The sequence below is a fragment of the Mirounga leonina genome, unplaced genomic scaffold (assembly GCF_011800145.1).
Source record: "Mirounga leonina isolate KUSES-001 unplaced genomic scaffold, KU_Mleo_1.0 Mir_173, whole genome shotgun sequence".
Taxonomy (NCBI): Eukaryota; Metazoa; Chordata; class Mammalia; order Carnivora; family Phocidae; genus Mirounga; species Mirounga leonina.
This window is the reverse complement of record NW_023270447.1, coordinates 57,428,817-57,453,182: the sequence shown is the minus strand read 5'-3', so window position 1 is coordinate 57,453,182 and position 24,366 is coordinate 57,428,817. Positions and strand designations below refer to the sequence as shown.

At 54.6% G+C, this 24,366-nt stretch overlaps 1 protein-coding gene across 11 annotated transcripts in view; it reads right to left on the bottom strand.

Annotated features, from left to right (window-relative positions):
* The window catches only part of TAL1 (TAL bHLH transcription factor 1, erythroid differentiation factor), a 33,217-nt gene extending 16,167 nt beyond the window's left edge, over positions 1-17,050 (bottom strand). For 2 of the 11 annotated variants that reach the window (XR_004681679.1, XR_004681680.1), the window contains exons 1-5: positions 14,094-15,801; positions 13,300-13,525; positions 10,233-10,667; positions 8,712-8,806; positions 4,212-4,884 (exon numbers count right to left, since the gene is read on the bottom strand). Coding sequence is in view for 9 of the 11 variants with exons in the window: in XM_035018626.1 (XP_034874517.1) it covers positions 4,430-4,884; positions 8,712-8,806; positions 10,233-10,666 (984 nt within the window). In the remaining 2 variants the exon portion in view is untranslated. The other 9 variants (XM_035018626.1, XM_035018625.1, XM_035018627.1 and 6 more) reach the window with 9 other exon arrangements.
* Positions 17,051-24,366: the final 7,316 nt, after the last annotated feature.

The following is a 24,366-nucleotide window of genomic DNA, read 5'->3' as shown; positions in this document are numbered from 1 at the left end:
AGCAGAGAAAACAAAGGGCAGAAGGGAAAGAATGCGGTCCCTTCCCCGAGGTGGGCACAGGATGTCCTGGGAGGCAGGAAGCCTAGTCCTGCCCTCCCTGCCACTGTCGTCACCATTCCTGGGATGTGTGGCCCTGGGAAGACTGCTTTCCTCTTTGGGCCTCAGTCTTCCCACCTGGAGATGGGGACAATAGCCCAAACGATCCCCAAGGGCCTGGCCCACCTGGTCAGTCAATAGGCTTGCAGCCTCTGCCTGGTGGCCACAGAGTCAGGTCCTCCTGACCTCTCTGGAGGCGGACCGCCTTGCCCCCCACCATGGGAAAGGTCCTTCCGGAAATGGGTGCTCCTCCCTTCTCATTCTTCTCCTCCCCTGACCGTTCTGGCCAGAACATCAGTGACCGCTGCCTTGGGCTCGGCTAACCACTTCCTCAACCCCAAACCCCCTTTTACTGTAGCCTCTGAAATGTTAACTCCCCTGTGCACATTCTCTCTCTTCCCCACCCTCTTACCCTCCCCCCATGACTAAGTCTCATCATCCTGTCCGCCCAAGGGCCTCCTTGCCCCCGGGCCAGGGAGAAGCACACTTGGGAGTCTTCCAAAAGCCCAGGAGCTTCCCTACAGGCCAAAACATGATCCCCAAGCTCTGCCAAGCCCTGGCCGTCCTAGCTATGGTTGGAAGCTTCCTAGGACAGGGGCAGCCAAGATCCAAGCCTGGCACAAGATGAGCAAGGCTGACCCCAAAGCAGCCAGGGTTGTCCATGGGCCCCTTGAGTTCCCTTCTGGGCACATCTTTTTTCCCTAATACTAATCACCTTCTAATGTGCTATGTCTTTACTATATCAACCCCATAATCAACATATTTCATATGTTCATGTGTGTCTGTGTGTTTACGGTCTCCCTGCTAGAATTCAAGCAACACAAGAACAGGGATGTTGGTTTTCTTCACTGCTGGATCTCCAGTACCTAGAATAACACCTGGCCCATTGGAGGGGCTCAAAAAATATTGCTAAATGAATGAAAGGACTGGCGCTCCACTGGAAATGCTGACCTACCATGCTCCCTGAAGTTCCAGCAGTCCATATGCAGAGCCCCCCCCACCCCCAGAACCCAGAGTTCCTGCCTGTACCGGCCTTCCCATTCCTGAGCCTCCATTCACTGATCACTACTCCCAAAGCTTCAGCCTGTCCCCGAGCCCCACGTGAACCCTGCACCCACCACCCCCAACTCTGAAGAGCCAGGCATAAGAGCGACAGCCTCCCTTTGAGTCATCAGGGCCCCTGGGATCCTGCTCTGCTGAGAACTTAATCTCTCCTGAACCAATGATAAAAGCAACTGCCCTAGCCATGGGAGCTGAACCCGACACACACAGGGAACCATCTGTGGGGCGGCCCTGAGCCAAAAGCGTGGGTGCACGAAGCTAAGAAGAATCCCCGACTGTGAGGCCTGGCAGAAGGAAAAGAATAGAACCCTAAGTGGGAGAGCCTCAGGGTAGGGGCGGGATCCCACCCAAGAGGACAGCTGAGTCCTGGAGTTCCCTCCATTTCGGGAGAGACAGACTCTTGCCAGGCCCTTCCTTTTAATGTCCCAACTCCCAGGCGCGGGGGTGCAAGCTGCAAGGACACAGTCCAGGCCCCTCTGTAAAACTTTTATTTAGAAATTTTCCCAATATATCCTCATATATATACACACATCATCACCACAAGGGTTGTGTCGCTAAAGAGTCACGCCCACAGTGTTGGCCTCCGGGCTGTACAAAGGTCAAGGTACCTGGAGCGGTTACTCCTCTTCTGCAGAAAAATGCAGAGACCAACGCAACTCACCACGTACAGTACAACATTGACGGAAAGTGCTGGGCCCGCCCACAGGAACAATGCGCTCTATGTACACGGGCAGGGGCGAGCCTTCGGTGGGGGGCCACGTACCATCGAAATCCCAAGTACGACCAGACCACCCCAAGGCCAAGATAGCTGTCGGCTGACTACAGATGCTGTGCCCTTTGTTCTGTTTTCGGAAAAGGAGAAAGGTTGTACCATCTGATCGTTTGCCGCCACCAATAAAAGCATATGAATTTTCCCAAAAAGATGCGAATCCCTCCAGTCCTTACAATCATGTCTGTTCTCCTCGCTTTTTTTCCCCTTTACATCTTTTCCCTTTGCACAGGTATTATTCTTGAAACGTTGCCATTTCTTCATAGGTGATGAGGCAGAGGAAGGAGGAGGGTACGGTGGGCGGGGTGAAGGGGATGCAAATGAAAATTAAAATTTTGGATCTTCTGTCGGCCTTACAAAGACATGAAGCCTTGCCCATCCCTACCCAGGCCCGTTGGGGGAAGCTGTATTATGTCTTACGTATTCTGCCCATATCTTTTTCCATTCTCACTCCTGTGCCTCCCCCTGGAAGGAGACACAAATGAGGTCAACCTGGAGAAATGAGGACAATCAGGATAACTCCGGCGAAAGTGGTTTGGAACCTAAATTACCCAAATGCTGTGCAGTCAGGCAGACTGGCCCACTGCCGAGGCCCTGGACTCAGGATGGGAACCCCATTGCGGGAATGATACTGAGGGCAAAAGTGTTCTTTCTGGTCTCAAAATGCATCTACTTTCATGATTCCACTTCGTCTACACCACAGCCCTAGCAGACAGGCCAAGCCAGGGTATTTATGAGAAACTGACATTGAGAGAGGTAACTTATCCACGTCATTCTACAAGTCTGAGGGCTAAAAGATTACCATGTTGCTCCCCTACTCACAAACGGGAACCCACAACTTAGGAAGGAGGGGAGGGAACCAGGCTCATGCCCTATGTGCACAGGGCCGTGCTCAAGGCCCTTCACTGGGCAGGACGGTTTTCCCTCTAACCTCAAAGGCGGAGCCTGTGGGAGGAGGCTGCGGGGACTTGAGGGTACAATGACGTGTATATAGGACTCGTGTGGAGTTTGTTCCATGGGCTTGGAACGCATGTCACAGGCAGGCCTGGCCTGAGGAAAACCATGTCCCACCATGTGGACTGACACGAGAGATCAACAAGGGACAGTGGTCCACTCTACAAAAAAATTCTTCACTTTACAAAAGGACTTGCGGTAGTATTTCTTTAAAAGATGAAGGATAAGGGTTTGATTTACAAAAATTTCATGTACAACGATTGGAGGGGAGCGCTCTTATTGCAGTAAGCCAGCCTTCCATACACACCCTAGATGACTGAAAGCTGTATAATCGAGGGGTGTTGAAGATTCTGCTAAGTGAATGTGCGTTTGTCTGGGTCTCAGCCAGTGCCTGGTCTCCGATTGGTTTTCCCCTGCCCTCGAAGTGCGGCTGGAGCCTAGGTCATATCAAGACCTAAAGATCCCACCACCAATGACTGAAGTCAAACAAAAATCCCAAATGCCAGGAATTCGTAGGACAGGGTTTGTGCTCAGCTGGCTTCCGACCAGACCGTCAGCAAACAGACACCTTGGAGAAGGAAGGTCCCTCTGAGCATCGGGGAGGACACACAGATGGGGCTGCACATCCACGCTCAGCAGAGGCACATGGCCATCGGCTCACCTCGTGAACAGTGACGGGGAGCGGAGAATACAGGCAAGTGGCTCTGGACACCGTCAGGATTTGAACCCACAGCCCCAAAGAGCGCTGGCTCAATTTCACTCTCCTCATTTTCCCTCTCTCTGCCTTCACATGAGGCCTGACCGGGCAGGCTGCCAGCCACAGATTCAGTTCCCACAAGAATTAGGAAGGCAAGTCTCAGTGGGGAGAAAGCAGAGCTTTGCTCCCCGGGGCAAGCAGTAAGGGCTACTGGGTTTTCTGACCCTCTGGCCCAGCTAGTCGAGAGCAGGCTGCCCACTGGCCATCTTCTTCAACCAGGCCCTGTAGAAGGCACCTCGAGGCCTGGGACTCTCTGCAGCAGCTAGCAAGCTGGGCGGACCGACATGGGCCAGGGTGAAGATGGGGCTCACCCGGAAATGGGCGGCTACTGGCTACCTACGTATTTGGACAGAGTGGCCACACAAGCCACACCAGCCAGCTTGGGAGGGGCTAAAGGCAAGGCAGAGGCTGCTGGATGCCCACGGGGAGAGCTGACAACCCCAGGTCTCAGCAAAGACGGGGCCCCCAAGCTCCAGGCCAAAAGCAGTGCCAGTCGAACTTCTTACTGGAGAAGTCTTAGGGATTGGAGGGGGGGAGGGGGAAGACCGTGCCGTCTTCATAAAAAGTACCTACCACTTTGCTCCATTTTTCTGTTCTCCCACTGAGGCAGGAAACAGGAAAGCCGCCCCTGGGGCAGTTAGGGCTCCGCAAAGTTCAGACATCAAGGAAAGCTCGTCGAGTCCATCACCCTGCTTCAGAGCTGCCCGATCCTCACCCCACCTGCCCTGAAGCCCATGGTCCCAGCGGCCTGAGAGTGCCCTCCTGGCTGGTCCTGAGCGGCCCCAGCCCCATCACCGAGGACCTGCTCCATCAGCGGCTGGCAGTATGGCGGGATGGAGGCTGCGGGCAGTGTGCTTGGGGGCCGGCTCTTCTGTGTAGCTGTCCGGGCTGGCGGCCCCATCCAGCGAGCTGCCACAGCTGGAGTTGGGGGAGAGCACGTCCTGCAGGAGGTCGTCGGGAGGCGCACTTCCCCCTCCCCCACCGCCTCCTCCACCAGCCCCCACCACAGGGTCCTTGCCAGGCTTGGCCCGCTGGGTACCCTCCTCCTCCTGGTCATTGAGCAGCTTGGCCAAGAAGTTGATGTACTTCATGGCCAAGCGGAGGATCTCGTTCTTGCTGAGCTTCTTGTCCGGGGGATGTGTGGGGATCAGCTTGCGGAGCTCAGCAAAAGCCCCATTCACATTCTGCTGCCGCCATCGTTCTCGGCTGTTGGTGAAGATGCGTCGCACTACTTTGGTGTGGGGACCTGGAGGTAGGAGGACAAGAGTTAAAAAAATGAGATGGAGGTCCCCCAAGGCATCTTCTCCTGTGGGGAAGAAGAGAAACCATCCATTGGAAAACTTGGGAAACCTAGAACGCCTTCTTGCCTTTTACTTAGAAAATGCCTACTCAGCCTTCAAACCCCCATTCATCTGTTTCCTCCACTCGGGGGATTTCCCTCAACCCCTCTGGACAGACCTCACCAACCACCATGGCCCTCCAAACCCCTGATCTACCCCCCCCTTTTTTTTTAAGATTGATTGATTGATTTAAGAAAGAGACACAGAGCATCCAACCGGGGAGTGGGGGGGAGGCAGAGGGAGAAGGAGGGAGTCTTTTAAGCAGACTGCGCTGAGCATGGAGCCTGATGAGGGGCTCAATCCCATGCCCCTGAGATCACAACCTGAGCTGAAATCAAGAGTCGGAGGCTTAACCGACTGGACCACCCAGGCACGCCTTCATCACTTTTGATCATTACTGGATGTGTCTATGCTTGTCTCCCTCTTGGGGCTGTGAGACATTTGAGGACAGGGACCATATGTCATTCATTCATTGTGCCAAGAGGCCGTACAGCACCAGTGAGAAAGACAAACTCTGGAGAATTGAATTCCTGACTATTACTCACTAGATAGTGACTCTGGGCAGGTTACTTAAACTATCTGTGCTTTAGCTTCCTCATCCCTAAAATGGAGATAATACTAGTAACTGAAATCAAAGATTGTCACTTGGATCTAACAACTAACACAGGTAAAGTCCTTAAGACAATACCTGCCTCAGCTTAAACATTCAATAAATGTCAACTATTACCACCCATCCATCAGTTATGTACTAAGAACCAGGCACCGTGCCAGGCACTAAGGGCAACAGACAGTGTCCCTGCCCTCATGGAGCGTACAATTTAATGGCGATGACAGATGATGAACAAGTAGCAAACAAATGAACATCTGTAATAACAGATGGAAAGGAGCTGCTACATTTAGCTGAGGTGGTTGGGGATGGCAAACTGGAGAAGGTGACATCTATAAGGTAAGGCTGAGTAAGAGCCAGCCAGGCCCAGGAAGGTAAGACATAACACTATGTGCAAAGGCCCTGAGCTAGAAAACGGCCAAAGCCAACCTGGATCATTAGTATGGGCGTGATCAGAGTAGGCTGGCTCCAGACCCCACAGGTCTCCACGGTCAGTGTGGGGACCTTATTCTAAGGGTGATGGAAAACACAGAATAGGCTGATCATGCTGGCAGGTGGGGGGAATGGAGGGAAAAGGACCTACCCTGTGGGCTCTCTCCCCCAGAAGAGAAGTGGAGGGCCATGCATGGCCTGAGGCTCTAAGCAGGTGTCGGAGGCTGCCTCAGTCTCTCCATGTCCACTGATTACAGACGAGACCAGTATTCAGACTATATTCATGTACTAAGACTTGTGGGGCAGTGGCAGACATCAGCGTGCACGTACTGAGCACCTATGGCGTTCAAAGCACTGCACTAAATGTCCCAGCCTGACCTGGGATTCCCAAAGCCAGAGAAAACAGAAGAGGGTCCTGCTAGTGCTCCTGAGCACCTGGGCTGAGGTGGTCTCTTCTGTCCCCAATACTGAGGCACAGAGCTGAGCTCCCGGCAGTCACCAGTCTCTGTGCACTGAAGGAACTCCAAGGCTGGGGATATCTGTTCACCCTCTTCGATAACCCCTAGCACCAGACCTCAGAAAGGGGAAACTAGGGTAGGGGAGAAGAGGAGAGGAGGAGGGCTTGAGGCCTCCCCTTGGACCTATTGCTTGCCTCCCAGCTAAGGACAGACCGGGATGGCTCATCCGTGCCAGCGCTCCTTGCTTGATCATCTTTCTCTCTCCTACTTGCACGGACACACCTACACACTGATACACACATGCACGGATGCACACACACATACACACACACCATCTCTCAGGGAGGATTCCGCACCCCCTGCCCACCGTGCCTCTAAAAGCTGTCTTTCCAAACCCCAACGGGCAGCTGACTCTTTGCCAAAGGCCAGCCCTAGGCTGGGAAAAACAGCACACCCGCTGGCCGTCCTCCCCTGGCTCGCTGTTCTCTGGCCTCCAGGCCAGACAGAGGGGCATCCTTCAGCTACGACACGAGGAGGACCATCCCTGCTCCCTGGCTAATGCTGGCTGACCTTGAGGGAGCAGCTAGCTCTCACAGCTGCAGTGAGACCGAACTCCAGAAGGAGCACCCACCCCCAGCCAGGCCCTAAAAACACTTTACCCCACTGTACTCTCTCAGCAAGCTGTGACGAAGCTATTATTCTCCCCACTTTCCAAATGAGGACACCGAGAACCAGAAAAGGTCAGCAGCAGGAATCCACACCAAGTCCCGACTTTAGCCCCTGCATCAGTTCCACCTCTATGGACTCTTTTTGGTGAAATCTCTGATTCCAAAGTCTCACGGACATACTCTGCACTCCCCCCACACATACCCTCCTCTTCACCTCCATTTCTGTCTATTCCTCTCTGGCACCTTCCCAGAGAACTCCCCACCTCTCCGCACCTTCCTCTTCCTGGAGTCTGTCCATCCCTCTGCATCCTCTGCCTCTCTGTGGCCACGCACTGAGTAGGTGCTCAGTAAATACTGGTGACATTTATGAGTAACGGCTTCCCTATACTTCTGCACTCCCCCCAAACCCTCACCCCCTTGTCCCCTTCTCCTCCTTCCTCTTCTCTGATTCTCATTGCTTCTGCCCTCTGTAGAAAATGCCTCTTCCCTAGGGAACTTCGTGGCTGGTCTTGCCCACTTCCCGTTTGGTGTACCCCCCTCCCCTCTCTAACCCAGCAGCACTGACACCCCATCACCCTTCCCTCCTGGACCTACACCTCATGTCCTGGGCTGGTTAGGTCTTACAAGGTCTGTTCTTATCTAGACTCTAGGCCCCCTCCCCTCCAGAACACCCCAGAGGACTCCTCTCCAGAAGCTCCAGCTCAATACATAACCCTCCTACTGGCTCCTTGAATAAATCCCAGTCTGGCTTCAAGACCTCAGGTGTCCTTCCTACAGGAGTCCCAGGCCCCAGCCAGGCTGACACTGGCAGCTCCAGGGATTTGCTCCAAGTCCTGGGCTCTGAAGGGCCTGCTCTCCTGCCCCCTGGTGTTGGGTCCCCTCTACTACATGGGAAGAGGGACAGGATACTCCAAATTTCCCATTCATCCAACCCCTTTCCCAGGTTCAGCGCCCTCGGGTAGTTCTACTCGGGTAGTTCACAATAGTAGTGCTGAGGACCTTCAGGGGGATGCGGACGGGTCAGGGTAGAATCTATGGTGTCAGGAAGGGAACTCCAGGTCTCAGTCCTGGGTATGGAACAGGGGACGAGGGGGGCCCCACAGTATAGGGACCTGGGACAAGGGCCTTAACGGTGTAATTCCAGGCAGGGAGCAAACTCCAGACTCCAAAAAGGACCTGGGAGGAGGTGCAAGAAATCCCTGAGGGTCAGTGCTTAGAGGCAGGGAGCACCGTGTGTTCTGTCTTCCCCCAGGGGATTCTTGCCAAGTGTAGGAACGGAGCAACAGTGGGGACTACAACTGACCCCAGAGGTTTGGCCTAAACGCCACAATGTGTCCTCACTGCCATGTGCCCTCTTCCCAGGACCGAGAGGATGGCCCCCCCAGCCCCACCCACAACCTCCCCTCGACCTAAGTCAGCTGCAGGGCAAGGACTCTGGCAGACTTGAGTTCCAAGGTAGCCAGCCCATCTACGTGAGACACCTATGGAGGAGTCCCTGGTGATCCCCCCTTCAGGGGGCTCTAGCCAGCATGAGGAGTGAGGACAAAAGAAGAGGCAGGTACACTCACCATCAGTAATCTCCATCTCATAAGGGGACGGTCTCCTCTTCACTCGGTTGTTGGTGGCAAACATAGGGAAGGCATCTGGCTCCCCAAAGAACCCACTGTGGGAGGGAGCAGGCAGATCACAGGATCACACGTAGGTGGAGGGGAGAAAGGCTCCTTAGCGATCCTCCCCACATGTTCTTGAGCACCCGCCCCCCGGGGAAAACAGGGGCAACCCTGCTCCCTTCATACCTGAGTTTGGGACAGAAGGTCCGTCACACACAGACACCCAAACACACTCACAGAATGCTCCCACTCTCCTCGGTGAGACAAGCAAGGGGAGAAGCGGCCACACCCCCACACACCCCTCCCCCGCCACACAATCAGAAGTGAACACATGGAGCAAACGCAAAAATGAACACACACACCCCACAAGCAGACATACCCCCTTCCCGGAGGCGAGCACACAACCCACACACACCTCCCCTCCCAATCAGGTACTCACACAAGCAGGGGTGGCCTTCACACCTGATAGTGTGCAAATCTAGCACCTCACGGGACACACGGTCCCTTTCCCCACAAATCACCCCACCTTCACACAGGCCCCGGGGGCCTGAGGACAGACAACAGAAAGGAAACCTCCCTCGAGGGACCACTGCTTACATGCCCCCCCCCCCATTCTGGGCTCTCAATAGCTTCTTCCTCAAGGTCTCCCACAGACTCAGTAACTGCCCCACACTGTCAACCCCTGCCTCATCCTCCTGTGTCCACCCCAAACCTACCTCTATCTCCCCACTGTCTCGGTGGCCCCAGCAGGGGAATGGACACCTTAACACAGTGGGGGTACGGGCCCCAGCCTGAGACCACAGCTAGGGGCAGAGGGGCTCAGGAGGGGAGGGAGGGATCCACTCCCCACACCGGCCTGGAGCAGTTCCTGGGGAGGGAGCCCTCTTGCAACTACCCTGGGATCGTATCACTTACCTGTCCACTGAGGGCTGCAGCTTCCAGAAGAATTTCACAGCGAGCGCATTCAGACACATTCTTGCCTGGTACTCACACTCAAGCCACTCCCTTCGGTCACACCACAGATCCAACCCTAACACACACACACACACCCCCTTCGGTCCACACCAAACACCCAACCCTAACCCTAACACACACACACACAGACACACACACACACCCCCCGCCCCCCCCAAATCCAGCCCGGCCAGCGCGCTCCCGCTCACTGGCAGCCACAGCCCGCACTGCCAAAGGCGTGGACCCCCCGCCCCGGGCTTACGCACACCCACGCACGGAGCCCCCCACAGCCAGCCCCGCGCACACGCACGCGCCCACAGGGGACCCCCTGGTCGCTGGCGCACGGGCGCGGGCGTGCAGGCTTTTCCGCCCTCGGGTCTCCAACACCCCCTCTCTTCCTGCGCTCCAGCCGCTCCGCGCCGTCGGGAGGAAGGCGGTCGCTCCGAGGGGCAGAAGGGGCGCCCGGCCCGAGAGCCGCCCCGTGGCCGCCCGCCCCCCCCCCGGCCCTCCCGCCGCGGCGCTGACCTGCCGAGCGAGGCCAGCGGCTGGCCGAGGCTGTAGAGCAGCGCGCGGCCGGGGGCGGCGGGGGCCGCCAGCGCGGGCGGGCTCAGCTGCACCATGCGGCCGTCGCCGGGCAGCTCCGCGGGGGCCGAGGCGGGCGCGGGCCCCGGAGGTCTGCACAGCTCGGTGGTGGGCACCCGATGGCGCGCTTCGGCCGCCGCCGCGTCGCGGCCCTTTAAGTCCCGCGCGGCGCCGCCCCCACCTGCGGGGCCGCCCCCCGGGCCGCAGCGCGCGCCCAGCTCGATGACCGGGGGCTCCGCGGGGGCCGCGCGGCTCGTCTCCTTGGCGACGCCGTTCAGCAGGACCAGGTGCGGGGGGGCCATGCGGGCCTCGGCCGCGTCCCGTCCCTCTAGCGGGGGGTCACTGCGGGCCGCCTCGCTCGGCGGCCGCTCCGTCATCCTGCGGGCAGACAGACAGACAAGCGGACGCCCGCTCTGACAGCCGCCCCCAGCCCACCGAGGGGTGGGTGAAGGGCAGGGAGAAATTCGCGCACCGAGACGTGGGAAGAGGCGGACTGACTTAGCGCCACGTGGACACACGCCCTCCCCCGGGGCCTGAAGGCGCCGCGGCCGGGCTGGGGCGGGAGGGAAAGAGGGCCTAAGGTTTGGGAGAAGAGGGAGGGTGTCTCGGAGACACAGAGACTGAGGAGATGGAAAAAGACGACAGACATTGGAAGAAAAGGAATACAGCCCGCGAAAGAAAACAGAAGGGAAAAAAGGAGGAAGGAAATGTAGAAAGAGGTTAGAAAGAAATATCATCTTGTCCCCCTGCTCAGGCCGCAAGGGAAGAGGAGGGAACAAATCCCCTGACCGTGTTCTTCCCGCCCCTCTTTTGGTTTTGGCGGGGAAACTGGCGCCGAGGTGGGGTGCTTTTCGAACCTCCCTTGCCTCTGAACAAGTAGAGAGCTCAGGGAATGGAGGTTACAGGCCCTCGGGACCCCTGCGCACACCGCTGGCAGAGACTCCTGCTCTCCTTCTCAACATATATTCACCCCCCTGCAGGGAGTGTCCATCTGTACTAAGCAAAGGCATCGTGTATTCTGTGCCGCTGAAAACCCCAGTGGCCCTTTACTCCCACTGAGACCAGAGATGAGACATCCAGGAAGAGAAGCAGATGATCCTAGCCCTGCGTCCCCCCCACGCTCCCCCTCCCCACTCCACCTCCTTCTGCTCAGCTGTACTCAGAAGTGAGGTGGCTCTGGAAGGGAGGCTTGACTGAGAGGGTACGGAGCCCAGGCATTCAGAGTGCCCCTGAGGCCACTGGGGTCTAGACTCCCATCCTTGAGTGGAAAGAGGTATCATGAAGGTCGAACTCTTCCATCCCCCTCTCCTGCCTCTGTTGTCTTCTGGGAAATGGGAGCAATACCTCATTTATGCATTTACAAGCACTATGCAAATGCTCAAGTAAACATTACTCCTGGCAAGGAGACCAGGCCAGTGAGGGGACTGCCTTGCCCAAGGTCACATGAACCTATTTGCCACGGAGCCACAGAACAGGATCAGAACTGCGATCTCACTCTGCACTATCTTCCTGTATACAACCCTCCCATGTATATCCCTGGCGCTGAGGACACTCCTTCTTTTCTCCACAACCATACTCCAGGGTGACCAAAGAGGCTCTATTCCCCACTAACACTTGCTGGTTGGGGGGGGGCTGGCTTCCGTCACCCCGCTTTGATGCCAATGGAAGCAGGGCCCCAAAAGAATGAGAACCAAAAAACCATGAGACTCTGGGTCTGGAGTTTGGGGGTGCTTGTGAGTTGTTTTAATAAAATACACACACACATATATATGTGTATATATATGTATATACATATATACATTACATATATATACATGTATACATTATATATATATTTATATATATATATACATATATAAAATCAACTTGACAGCCTTCATAAGATGTTCAAAATAAGGCTTCTCCTCTCAGAATTAGATGATTGGGATATTTTATAGCAGAAAATACAAAAAAATCCAATTCAGCCCCAAGCAGAGTCCATCTAATCACTCACGGCAGCCGTTCTGCCACTGCACCACTCTGGACCCGAGCTGGCCTGAGAAACGTCCTCCCAGCCCAGAAGAGAGACCTGACCTTCTGAAACCTCCTCCAGGGCTCAGCAAAATTGCCACCAGGCACACAAGCTGATGGAGAATTGTCATTTGGATTGCACTTCTGCCCTGGGTCTGCCAGCTCCAGGGCTCACCAGGAAACAGAATTCCCCAAGACCCCGGTGTACAAGAGCCGCAAAGGCAGTGGGTCCGCAAGGCTTCATTGGAAGTGAGTTTATGATTATGGCGGAAACAATAGATCCGTATGCACAGAGCAGGACTGCCAAGACACTGCGGCCACTAGAAATGCACCAGAGGTATACTAGTCCAGTCTTCCACGCTCCCCTGCAGCAGTGAAATGCACCAGTAATATACCATCCTGTGGCAAAATATACAAGCCCAAGTTGCTGATTCCCTACCTTACTGTCCCCACACACCGTTGTGTGCCCAGTGACACGTGCTTCAGCCCCAGCTTCTAACCGAGTAACAAACGGTGCACACTGCAATCACCAGACTGAATTCAAGCTCTCCTTATGACACATTTATACCCTCTGATTAATTCCAAGGCTTCGTGTAGGCGCGGATCCCGGAGGGGCAAGAGGATCACATATTCCAGATGAGTTGACCCTGGCCCCAAATGCCCTCCCCAGTCGCCTATAAATATCTATATCTCCAAGGCTCCCTGTAAGAAACCTATGATTGGTCCCCAGGGTCTGTGGCCGACCTCTCCCCGCCCATCCCCGGACCTTAGGAAAACCTGGCAGGCTGTTCAGCAACCAGGATCACCCAGGCGAGGGGGTCCATGCTCCAGAAAAAGCCAACAGAGGACTCATAAGCACCTTTGGTTGTAGGGGACTACACCCCATCACTTGGCTTCGGTTAAGATTACTGGAAGGAAAGCCCGAGTGATTTTTTGTTTGTTCATTTGTTTTTATTTGGGGAAGATGAAAGAGTGGGGAGAAGCTTTTGAACAGACTCACACTAGACTATTTGACCATTACAACTCCTCTGTCTTTGTGCCGCCCAGAACCAGCTCGAAGCCCCCAACACCGGATCCTCATCTCCTGTTGCCAGATGGCCGCAACGTTTCCGTTTGTGTCTGAGCACGACAGGGATCCCAGGAGCTCCTGAGCGGGCAGGCAACAGGGTCTCCCGCAGCTGCCAATTCCCGGCAGGGAAAATTTCTCCTATGAAAACAGCCTCCTGCTGGTAAGCGGGGTAAGAGCTAGCTGGCTTCCTGTCCTTCATAATGCACCCACACCCCAACAACCCCCTGGGGGAGCCCCAGGCCTGCTCCAGAACCAAAAGCACCAGTGAACAGAACCACCTTCCCTGCCACTACGAGAGAGCGGAGGGGTGTTCCAACCCAGCCCCACCCTAGGCCTTAGGCCCTGGTCAGGGCCCACCGGAGTTGGGACTGTGCTAGGCGGGATGGCTGGGCCTTCTTCCTGCCGGCAGCCCAGGCACACGCAGCCTGCACCATCCGGATATAGCCGCCCCAAATTTAGGAGCCTTGTGAAACACCCACAGAGCCAGGACTGATGGGAGCAGCCTGGGGGACAAGGTCCAGCTAGGTGTTTTTACCCACGATGGAAATGGAAAGGGCTCCAGAAGCCACAGAGGCACAGATCCCAGATTCCCAGCTCTGGGTTCGTCCTCCCCTCACCCAGTCGTAGACTGGACTGTCCTCTGTCCTAAGCCTCCCCCACCCCAGGCCGGAACCCAAGGTCTTCCTGGACACTGTTTTCACCGATACTGTTCCCCCAAAACTCACCTGGGGCATATTTAGAGAAACCGGCCCCTCTGAATAGGATCTCCACTCTGCCGGAGAGGGGCGGGAGCCAAGGTCCAAGTTGCAGACGGGGGTCTTTGCTTTCCCCCTCTCTCGCTGAGAGACCAGCAGTTAGGCCACGGTGTGGTCCTGGGCAGTCTGCCGCGCCCAAAGCGAGTTTCCAGGAAAGATGGGGGTGGAGAGAAAGAGGGAGGGCGAGAGGGAGGGAGAGAGAGAAATGGGGGTCAATGGCTGGGAATTACCTCCTGTCCTCGCCAACCAGCCCAGGGAATTGCAAACGGCTTTCTGCCCCCACCCTGCAGGTGTTCGAAGCCTCTCCCCAATCCCCCTTTAAAAAGAACCCTACACCTGACCAATCAGGAATAACTATAATAACTATAACAACAACAACGAGCTCAAGCTCTGCACAGACCTCTGGAACAATTTCGGGCCCTCCGACCGGGATGTCTGGTTCAGTGTAGCCGAGTTTGTTTTCTAAGCACTGACATGTCTATGCGATTGGCTTGGGAACCCCAGTCAGGCCGGAGCAGCGGCCACAAGCCTAGCACAGCTGGGTGGAGAAATGTGTGTTGGAAAGGGGGGATCCGGTTTTCAGACCCTGATCTGTGGGGCAGAACCTCCAAGGCCCCCATTCTCTCCATGCCCACCTTTAGCCAAAAGCGAAACCAGAACTCAATTCTAAAGGCTACTTTCCCACAGGAATGGAGTCAGAACAGCACAGATCCAAGGGGATGGGAGGGGGGGGCGCAGATCTATCTAGGTCCCCTCTTTTCTTCCACTGATAAAGAAAGAAAGCCCCCGCCTCCCTTTCAACCATCCCCACACGATGATTTTCAATTTTTCAGTGTTCAGACTAGCAGAGTAGGGGAGAATTCTAATAATTCCTTGCAGCGATAAACAAGGCAAAGGCAGGGAGGGTAAAATCCAATACTGCTTCCCAGTGTGTAGCGTAGGGAGATTTGGGTTGCTTTTTTTTCTTTTCCGATGGGTTTTGTTTAATTTGTTTTGCCTAAATTGTCCAGTTTATGATTACACACCGAAATCCTGGATTAATTCCAAAGGACTCCTTTTTGCCCTGGCTTTGGTGGAAATATAGGAATAATTCTTCCCTGCGGTTTCAGTCCAATGCGGGAGATTTTCTTTCTCCTCTTCTAATCCAGATGGGGGGAGGGGTGGGAAGAAAGGAAAATCCACTCATTCCTATTTTTTAGGTCCGTGTTAATTTTTGCTTTATGACAGGGTCTCTGTGCCCGTTCCTCTCTCCATTTTCTCTCCCTACCTCAAACCCAGCAACTTAAAAAAATAGAGCTGGTCGCGGGGAACCGCGCAGCTTTGTTTTCGCTCCAAAGAAGCTAAAAGGGACAAGCCGTTTTGCTACCGAACGATTACTTTAATTAAATAGAATGATGATGATGGTGATGATGACGACGATGACATTAGTAACCACAATAACTGGCAAAATAAAATCCTTTTTTTCGCAGAGAGGGCAGCACTGACCCCATCCCTCCACAAAGGCTGGCCCTGGTCACCGATGCGACGGATACCTGACCCACGCCGCAATGTCGCTCACCCGGGGAAGGGATAGAAAAGTGTTCTTTGGAGATTATCCCGAGGGTCCCCACCCCAGGCGCAAAACCTGGAGAATGCGCCCATTGTCTTTTCCAGGCCTCTCCCGTAGACCCCGCGGAGGTACCCGCGAAACTGACCAGAAATGGATGAAGCCTGGGTGCGGCGGAAACCCGAGCCGGCGGCTACCGGCTTGAAGGCGCGGGCCTTGGCGAGCGCTGCTCAGCTTCGAGCCTGGAAGAACCTCCCCCTCACTAACAAACCCCTCAAACACCGAGGCACAGACTGGCCTCTGGACAGAGCAGCCGCCGATCGGGCTCCGTCTGCCCATCCAAGCCAACGCTGGCTTCCGAATACATCATAATTTGGAATAAAATGTGAAATCCCTCTCCCCGCCCCCTTGCCGCCTCCTCAACTTGCGGCTCCATCTCCTCCTGCTCGCCCTCCCCTCCACCCCCCAGCGATTTGCAAATGCACTTCTAAAGGACACAAGCACACAGGCACACAACCCAGTATGGACAGGACCACGCACGGTCCAGCCCCATAGAGGGGAAGCAAAGTAAATACAACCCAACACTGCCCCACAAGCCGACACGGTCAGGCCCGCACACTGTCCAACACGATTCAACGAAATCAGTCCAACGCAATCGCTCATGGACACACATCCAACGTAGTCAGGATCACACACGCCCGACACAACAACGAAACCACCCAAATACAGTCGCAAAGGCCACACAACCCAACACACAGAGCCAGACCCATGTCGAGAAGGAAAAACGAACATAATCGTATACAACGATGAAAACGCAGAAGGGCTCGAAGAAGCCAAATCAACAACCCAAAGAGCGCGGACACCATCACACTCGGACACACAACCCTTCGCCTGGAAGACCACACTCGGAAGAAGCATCGCCGACGGCTCACACACGCACTCACAATCCCACCGCATGCACACAACCACCAAGAAGAAATGAAAACCAACCACCGCCTCGCGCATTTCTGTATATTGCGTAAGGAAAAAGGGGAAGGAAGGAAGAGAGTCTCCGAGGCGGGAGGGGCGGCGGCGGCGAGCGGAGGGTGTCCGTGGAAAATGCCCCCCATCGAAAGAAACCCGGGGGAAAGGAGCGGAGACCTCTTCTTCGAGCGGGGAAAAGGAGAGAGGGGCTGATGGGGAATTCCGCGGGAGGCCGCAGGGTGCTTCCCCCTAGAAAAAGGCCAGAATGCTCACGTTTTGCCGCTACGGGGGGATGCGTGTGGCCATTTTGAGGCCTGGTCCTCCGTGCGGAGGCCCGCCCCCGCGCCTGTCCCCGTCCCCGTTCCCCGCCCGCGCGCCCAGGCTCCTCCAGCGACGCGCGCTAATCCCTCTCACGCTCTGGGCCTCGTTAGCATGGGCCGAGGCGCGCCGGGGCCGTGTGCGCCGCCGAGATAAGGCGCTGCCGCGGGTCCGCTCGCCCCCGATAAGCGCCTCGGCCATCATGGGCCAAATGATTCATTTTAATTTGGCAATTTCACCGCAGGGAGTGGGGACTGGTTGTGCGGCGCGGGGCCCGGCTCCGGAATGCGCCACGGAGAGGGTAGGGCGCGCAGTCTAGGACTACGCGAGCCCAGCCCCATTTCTGATCCCGAAGCCTCTCGGGAACCCGGGCACCCCGCAACCTCAGTCCCTCGGCCTTCCAGACACCTTTCTTCAGCGACTCTCATCCCAGAACTCCGTCCCTGCCTCTGACGCCCAAAACATCACTCCCCAGCCCGTCCCCGGCATTCATTCTTTCTCCAGTGTCCTAGACACCCGCATTTCAGTGGGCAGTTCCTCATCCCAGAAAGCTCCCCAGCTCCCCCTCTGCACACCCCCACCCCCTTCAGCCCTGGCTCTTCTCTGCTCTAAAACGGAGCATGCTTGCCTCCAGTGTCATCGACTGAGCTCACATCCAGGGCTCTGTGGAGGGACACCTGGTGTCAACGGAGCGATTTAAATGTCCCTTCTGCTGAGTTCCAGGCTGAGCCCCGAGCCTGGGAACGTCCCCAACCCTCCTTGTATTTTAAACATTTTAATCTTGCTACTAACGCACCGTTCTAAGCACTCTACAAATACAAAATCTTTTCGTTTTCATAAACAATCCTAAGACGCTGGTGCTATTATTATCCTCCATTTAGAGATGAAGAAACTGTGGCACAGAAAGTCAAAGAAACTTTACCGAAGTGACAGATCTAGTAAGTGGTGGAGCCTGGGAAGCACATTTGGCATCAGAGTCCTCTCTGGAGCTCAGGTGATGAAGAAGGGCAGCTGGAGCCTAGGCTGGGAGGACAGATCTGGGCTCAACTCATTGCAGGGACCAAGATCTTACTGTGGAGTAGAAATCTGGGTTCAGTGAGGAGTGGGCAACTGGGACTCAGCCCAGGGAAGGTATCTGCTTTCCTTCTTTGACGGTGGAGTGGAAGCAGCAAAGGCTCAAATCTTGCAAGTCACCTGGCTCTGAACCTCCATTTCCTTGTCTGTAAAATCGGGAGATAATACCTACCTGATACTATAATCATTAAAAAAAAATAAATAAAAAGAAGTCAGTGGTGAGGGGCCTGGGTGGTGCAGTCTGTTGAATGAGGGACTCTTGATTTCAGCACAGGTTGTGATGTCAGGGTCATAAGATCAAGCCCCACGTCAGGCTGTGCGCTCAGTGTGGAGTCTGCTTGAGATTCCCTCTCCCTCTGCCTCTGCCCCTCTCACTCATGTGCTATCTCTCTCTCAAATAAATAAATAAATCTTTTTAAAAAGGCAGTGGTGAGAACAATAATCTATGGAACCTCACCCAGCCCAGAGCCCTGGACGACTTCATATGCACATGCATGGGAATTCCGGTTATTGTTACAGAGAAGAAAATTAAGGCACAGAGAGATGCGACTTGGCCAAAGCTCACAGTGACCCCAGGAAAAGATGAGACCCAAACTCCAAGTATCCAGTTTCCAGTCCACAAGTCTACCCATCATGCCAGGCTGTTTGGTCCTTCCAGCAGCTCTGGTTTGGAGCCTGAGAACTAGGGAAAAGCCCTTGAGTTCCAGTCAAGGATAGAGCCCAGAGTGTGGTCACAGTCGGAGTACTGGCCCCCCCTTGCCATCAGGATGACTCTCTGTGAAGAGACGGTTAATTCAGTGCAGGCTGTTCCCTTCTGTTCCTCTTGTGCTCTCTGGTGGGAGTCAGGATGCACTGTGGGTACAGATAATGCCTACAGAATCTCATCGTTCTCGAGAAGGGCCATCCATGTTCTGCGAAAAGAAGTTTAATTCCTGGACTTGCCACAAGGTGTCCCCTGGCCCAGCCACACCAGCCTTTGGCAGGGACCCTGAGAAGGGGTCTCTGGGGTCTATTAAGCCCCATCTCTTGCTGTCTCCCCATGGCTCCAGCCCTGCCTCACCCATTATTATCAAATCGAACCCTCCCTCATGCCCTAGTTACTGCTGCTCCTTCTGCCTCACTGGCCTCCTCTTCTCACATCCATCTCCCAAGACCCAACCTTTTGGCCACCTCCTCCCTGAAGCCTCCCTTCCGTGGGGTTGGCTTTCTTCTCTCCCCCTTCTGGTCCCTGCTGCCTTTGCTGGCAGCATCACTTACCTGAAAGCGCAGGAGTCATGTAATTCTGAGTTCCAAGCCCAGTGCTGTCATCTGTGAGCAAGTCAGTTCACCTCTGAGCCCCTCCAAATAGGTGCTGGCCATCCCCATCAGAAAGCCCAGCCAGGGAGCGCTTCCCTGAGAAAATGATGCCTGAACTGAGATCTAAGAGTGGGATCCAGGGGCGCCTGGGTGGCTCAGTTGGTTAAGTGTCTGCCTCCAACTCAGGGCCTGATCCCACGGTCCTGGGATCGAGCCTCGCATTGGCATCGGGCTCCCTGCTCAGCGGAGAGCCTGTTTCTCCTTCTCCCACTCCCCCTGCCTGTGCTCTCTCTGTCAATTAAATAAATAAAATCCTTAAAAAAAAATCCTTATTATAAAAAAATAAAAAATAAGAGTGGGATCTGAGGGAGAGTAGAAGAGTGAACATCTAGAGCCTTCCACGTGGGACAAGGGCTGAAGCAGAAGGGCCCTAATTTCATACAAGGAACAGAAAAGAGTCTACCGTGGCTGGAGCAAGCCTGAGGTCAATTTAAAGGATTTAGGGGGGAACCATTTTGTTTATTTGGTTTGAGGGTGGGCACTGTGTCCTATATAGGATCAGATTTGCATTTCCGGAAACTCTTTGGCTGCAAGGTGGAGAAGGGGTGTGGGTGGGTGGGAAATGGGAAGACTAGTTCTGACACCATACAGTGATCCAATTGGAGGGTGTTGGACTGAGGCATGTATTTAGGATACAAAATTGGGTTTGTAAGAATATGGTTTGGGGGATGAGGGGGAAGGAGAAATCCAGGAACGCTCTGGGTTTCTGGCTTTCCTTTGCCTAGACCGCTGGTGTTAGTCCTGGAGATGGGGGTCTGGAGGCCAAGGGGTTTTGAATTCCTTGACTTTAGGTGTCTGAGGTCCTACCAGGCTGTAGGGAAGGAACAAGGGACAGGTGGCAAGGTTTTTGTGAGCCAGCCCCATGGCAGAGAGTGTGCCCAGACGTCGGTGGCAGGTTGGGGAGGTGACACTCACCATCCCCCTCTGCTCGCAAAGCTCCAGATTGTGACAGTCTGGCAGCCATCCCGGACCTGTCCCCCACCCCCCTGCGCCTGGAGCTGGGGGTTCGTGACGTCTACACCCTCCCCCCAAGCCCTGTTTCCGACGGTCGGTGGAAAAACGGAAACTGCGCACTGAGCGGGGCGCCGCCCGAAATAGCATCTGGTGCCTGTCGGTCAGCGCGCTGTCCGAGCGTCCAGGAGGGAGTGACGTGGCCCACGGCCCGCCAGGAAATGCCACCCCTCCTCCGCCCGCCCCAAGCAGGGGCCTTGGGCGGGCAGGAAACCCAGAGCGCCAGAGCTGGGGCTGGGGGGGGGGGGGCTGTAGGGAGGAGGGGAGCTTGGGACCTAGACGGGTCAGTCTGGAGTCTGGTCCTGGAGGGGAGCCGCCTGGAGGGAACAGCCTTGCCAGGTTTGGGGCCTCCGACCTGTCCCCCACCTCCGTCCCTACCCCTACCAAAGGCTGGGTTCTTCCTAACCCCCAAATTTGAGGCTTTAATTTTTTTCAAGTGTTTCCGCCTACCCAGTCCCGGGTTCTAGCTGATCTCTGAGCTTTCTCCCTGGAGCTTGTTCTCTGGAGGGGAGGCAGGGGGTTTGCACGCTGGTGGGCAGCCAGGTTTCCTTTCAAGACATCTATGAGGTGGTACAATGTACCGGGGACTGTCCTAAGCACTTCAAAAGTATTATTAATTCAATTAATCCTTACAACAACTCAGTGTAGTGGCTGCCATTACCTCCATTTTGTAGGTAGCCAACTAAGGCACAGAAAGTTTGAGCAACTTTGCGGAGAACACCCAGCTGGTGAGTGGTGGAGCCGGGATTCAGGCCCCGGGCAGTCGGGCTTGAGGCTCTGTTGCTTCCAGGGGCAGTCCGGATTGCGCATCCCTGCTCTCCCACTTGCTGGTTGAGTGACTCCATCTCTGTGTTTCACTTTCCTGTCTGTAGAAGGGAGGTCATCATTGTCTATACATCAGAGTGTTCTCATCACAGGATTAATTTTTTTTAAAGGTTTTATGTATTTATTTGACAGAGACACAGCGAGAGAGGGAACACAAGCAGGGGGAGCGGGAGAGGGAGAAGCAGGCTTCCCGCGGAGCAGGGAGCCTGATGCGGGGCTTGATCCCAAGACCCTGGGATCATGACCCAAGCCGAAGACAGATGTTTAACGACTGAGCCACCCAGGCGCCCCAGGGTCACAGGGGATTTAAACTGGGACATAATCCCGGTGTTATCCAAAGTGTCCACGATTTTGAAGTAGTTTTCTTGGTGTAGCAAATACACCATTATAGCTAGCAGGAATGAAGAGGTCATCTGGTCCAAGCCAATGTGGGTGCCGACCAGCTGAGGGACAATGGGTGAGCTGAGCCTGTTGCCTCATCTCTAAAGTTGGGGTCATGCCAGCAGCCCGGCAGGGTTACCATAGAGGACATGGCAGAGGAGAGGCAGAAGCAGGGAGCGGTGCAGGCAAACACAGCAGGCGCTCAGGACATGGAGCGCCCCGCCCCCCAGCGGCCCAAGGGTCCCGCCCACAGGTATTGCGTGTACCCAAGGGCCCGGGGCCTGTGTGAGTGACCACCGGCAACTATTTGCTAGCCAGAGGGTTGGGGGCGGTACACGTGCTCTGTCCTTCTCTGACAGCTCTAGAAGCAAAACCATTGATGGCAGAGCTATCTGGGCAACTCTGCTTGCGAGGACAGAGTTAAGTCACTAACCATTCCATCTGTCTGGGGAGCATCCCTGGTCTTCCGAATGCTCCTGGGAGAGGTGTGGGTCAGGGAAAGGGCCCTGGCTTCAACGCATTAGGAAGCACAGTGCTTTCTTAACACGTTCAATGATCTTCTGGTGGCCTTTCCTGCAGACGACAGTGGCAAACCAGAGCAGTGGGTCTCAGAGTTGGGTGAGCATCAGAATCACCTGGACATCCTGTTGAGATGCAGACCCCTCTGGGCCTCACTCTCAAAGTCTCCCATGCATCGGACCTGGGGTGGGGCCTGGGAATTTGCTTTTCTAACAAGTTCCCAGGTGATGCTGATGGTCCACTTCGAGAAGCGTGGAATTAGAGTGACGCCCTTTCTCTCCCCGGGAGTTGTGACAGCAGTGCTGGGGTTTGGCAGCACAGGATGACTCTCCCCACATTTCAGCTGGGAATTCCGTCTCAGGCCTCCTTGTTGGCAGCATGAGGCTTCTTTCAGAGCAAGGACTAGAGACCACATGGAAGTGGAAGGGGGAAGCCCTGACACCTCCTCAAGTCGGAGTTTTTAACCATTAAAATTAATCCTGTGGGACGCCTGGGTGACTCAGGCATTAAACATCTGCCTTCGGCTCAGGTCATGATCCCAGGGTCCTGGGATCGAGCCCCGCATCAGGCTCCCTGCTCGGCGGGAAGCCTGCTTCTCCCTCTCCCACTCCCCCTGCTTATGTTCTCTCTCTCGCTGTGTCTCTCTTTGTCAAATAAATAAATAAAATCTTTAAAAAAAAATAAAAAATAAATCTCCTGTCACCCTAAAAGTTAAAAACAAATAGATAAAAATCTCATGAAAAGATGCTCAAATTTACATTAGGGAAATGTAAAGGAAAACTGCAATGAGATACCCATGACACACCAACTAGAATTGCTAAAATTTAAAAGACTGACAATAGGGCTGGGAGGCTCAATCGGTTAAGTGTCTGACTTTTGATTTCGGCTCAGGTCATGATCTCAGGGTCATGAGATCGAGCCCTATGACGGGCTCCACGCTGAGCATGGAGTCTGCTTGCGATTCTCTCCCACTCTCTGCCCCTCCCCACTGGTCTCTCTAATGGTGAGGATGTGGAACAACTGGAATTCTCATACGTTGAAGGGAAATGCAAAAATGACTCACCCACTTTGAAGAACTCTTTGGCAGTTCCTTATAAACATACAGTTTACAGACATACTCTTACTTGGGGGAGAATTGAAAAATATATATCCCCAATAACTCTAGGATACAATATTCATAGAAGCTTTATTCATAACAGCTAAAAACCAGAAACAATCTAAATGCCCATCAACAGATGAATGGATAAACAAATTGTGGTACGTTCATGCAATAGAATACTACTCAGCAATAAAAAAGAACCAAACCACTGATACATGCAAGAGTATGAAATAATCTCAAAAACATTATGGTCAGTGAAGGAGGACAGGCACAAAAGAGAATATTTGTGTGTGATTGCATTTATAGAGAACTCTAGGAAAGGCGAAGCTAAGCTATAAGGACAGAGTTCAGAACAGGGGTGGTGGTAGAGGAGAGATGACAGCAAGAGAGGCACAGGGGACTCTCTGCGGAATGAAAATATTCTATATCTTGATTCATGGTGCTGCTTATCCGAGCCTATGTGTGTCAAAAATCTGTACACTTCAAATGGGTGCATCTTATTGTGTATAAATCATGCCTCAGTGAAGTTGATCACATTTTGTGTGGCCTGGCTTCGGTCTTACCCTGTCCAGGACGCCGTCGCTGATCCATCCTGCGCTGACCCCCCTGCCCTTGCTGTCCTCGTTAGCATGCCCCAGGGCCCTCCGGGACAGTCTGACAGCCCGACGCTCGCTGCTTAGGGCCAGGCGGACAAGCAGCGGTAGATATCTGAGGACCGGAGAGGAACCGAATTGATGGTGCTTGCAAAAGTGACAGACACATCTGCCAGGAAGTAGGGTCACTTCCTCTGACCCTCAGTTTCCCCCTCTCTAATAGGGATGGGGCACGGGGACCACAGGATCTGTCTTCCTTTTATCTCTTATCATCTCTTTCACCCTGCTGTCTCTATCTCAAGCTCTCGCGCTTTGGGTCTGCTCTTCTTTCTGTCTCTGTCTTTCATCTGGCTCTCATCTCTGCCTCCTTCCTCTTTCTGGGTCTCCACTCAGGCTCTCAGTGACAACTCCAGTTCCCCCACAGGTACCCGTAGAAGCAAGGAGTCTGCTTCCCTGCCCGTCCTAGCGAGTCGGACTGATGGAGTGGTAGCCGGTCCGCCGGCTCTCTGGGGCGGCAGCATGGGAGCGATGAAAGGGGAGCAGGGAAAGTGAAGGGGA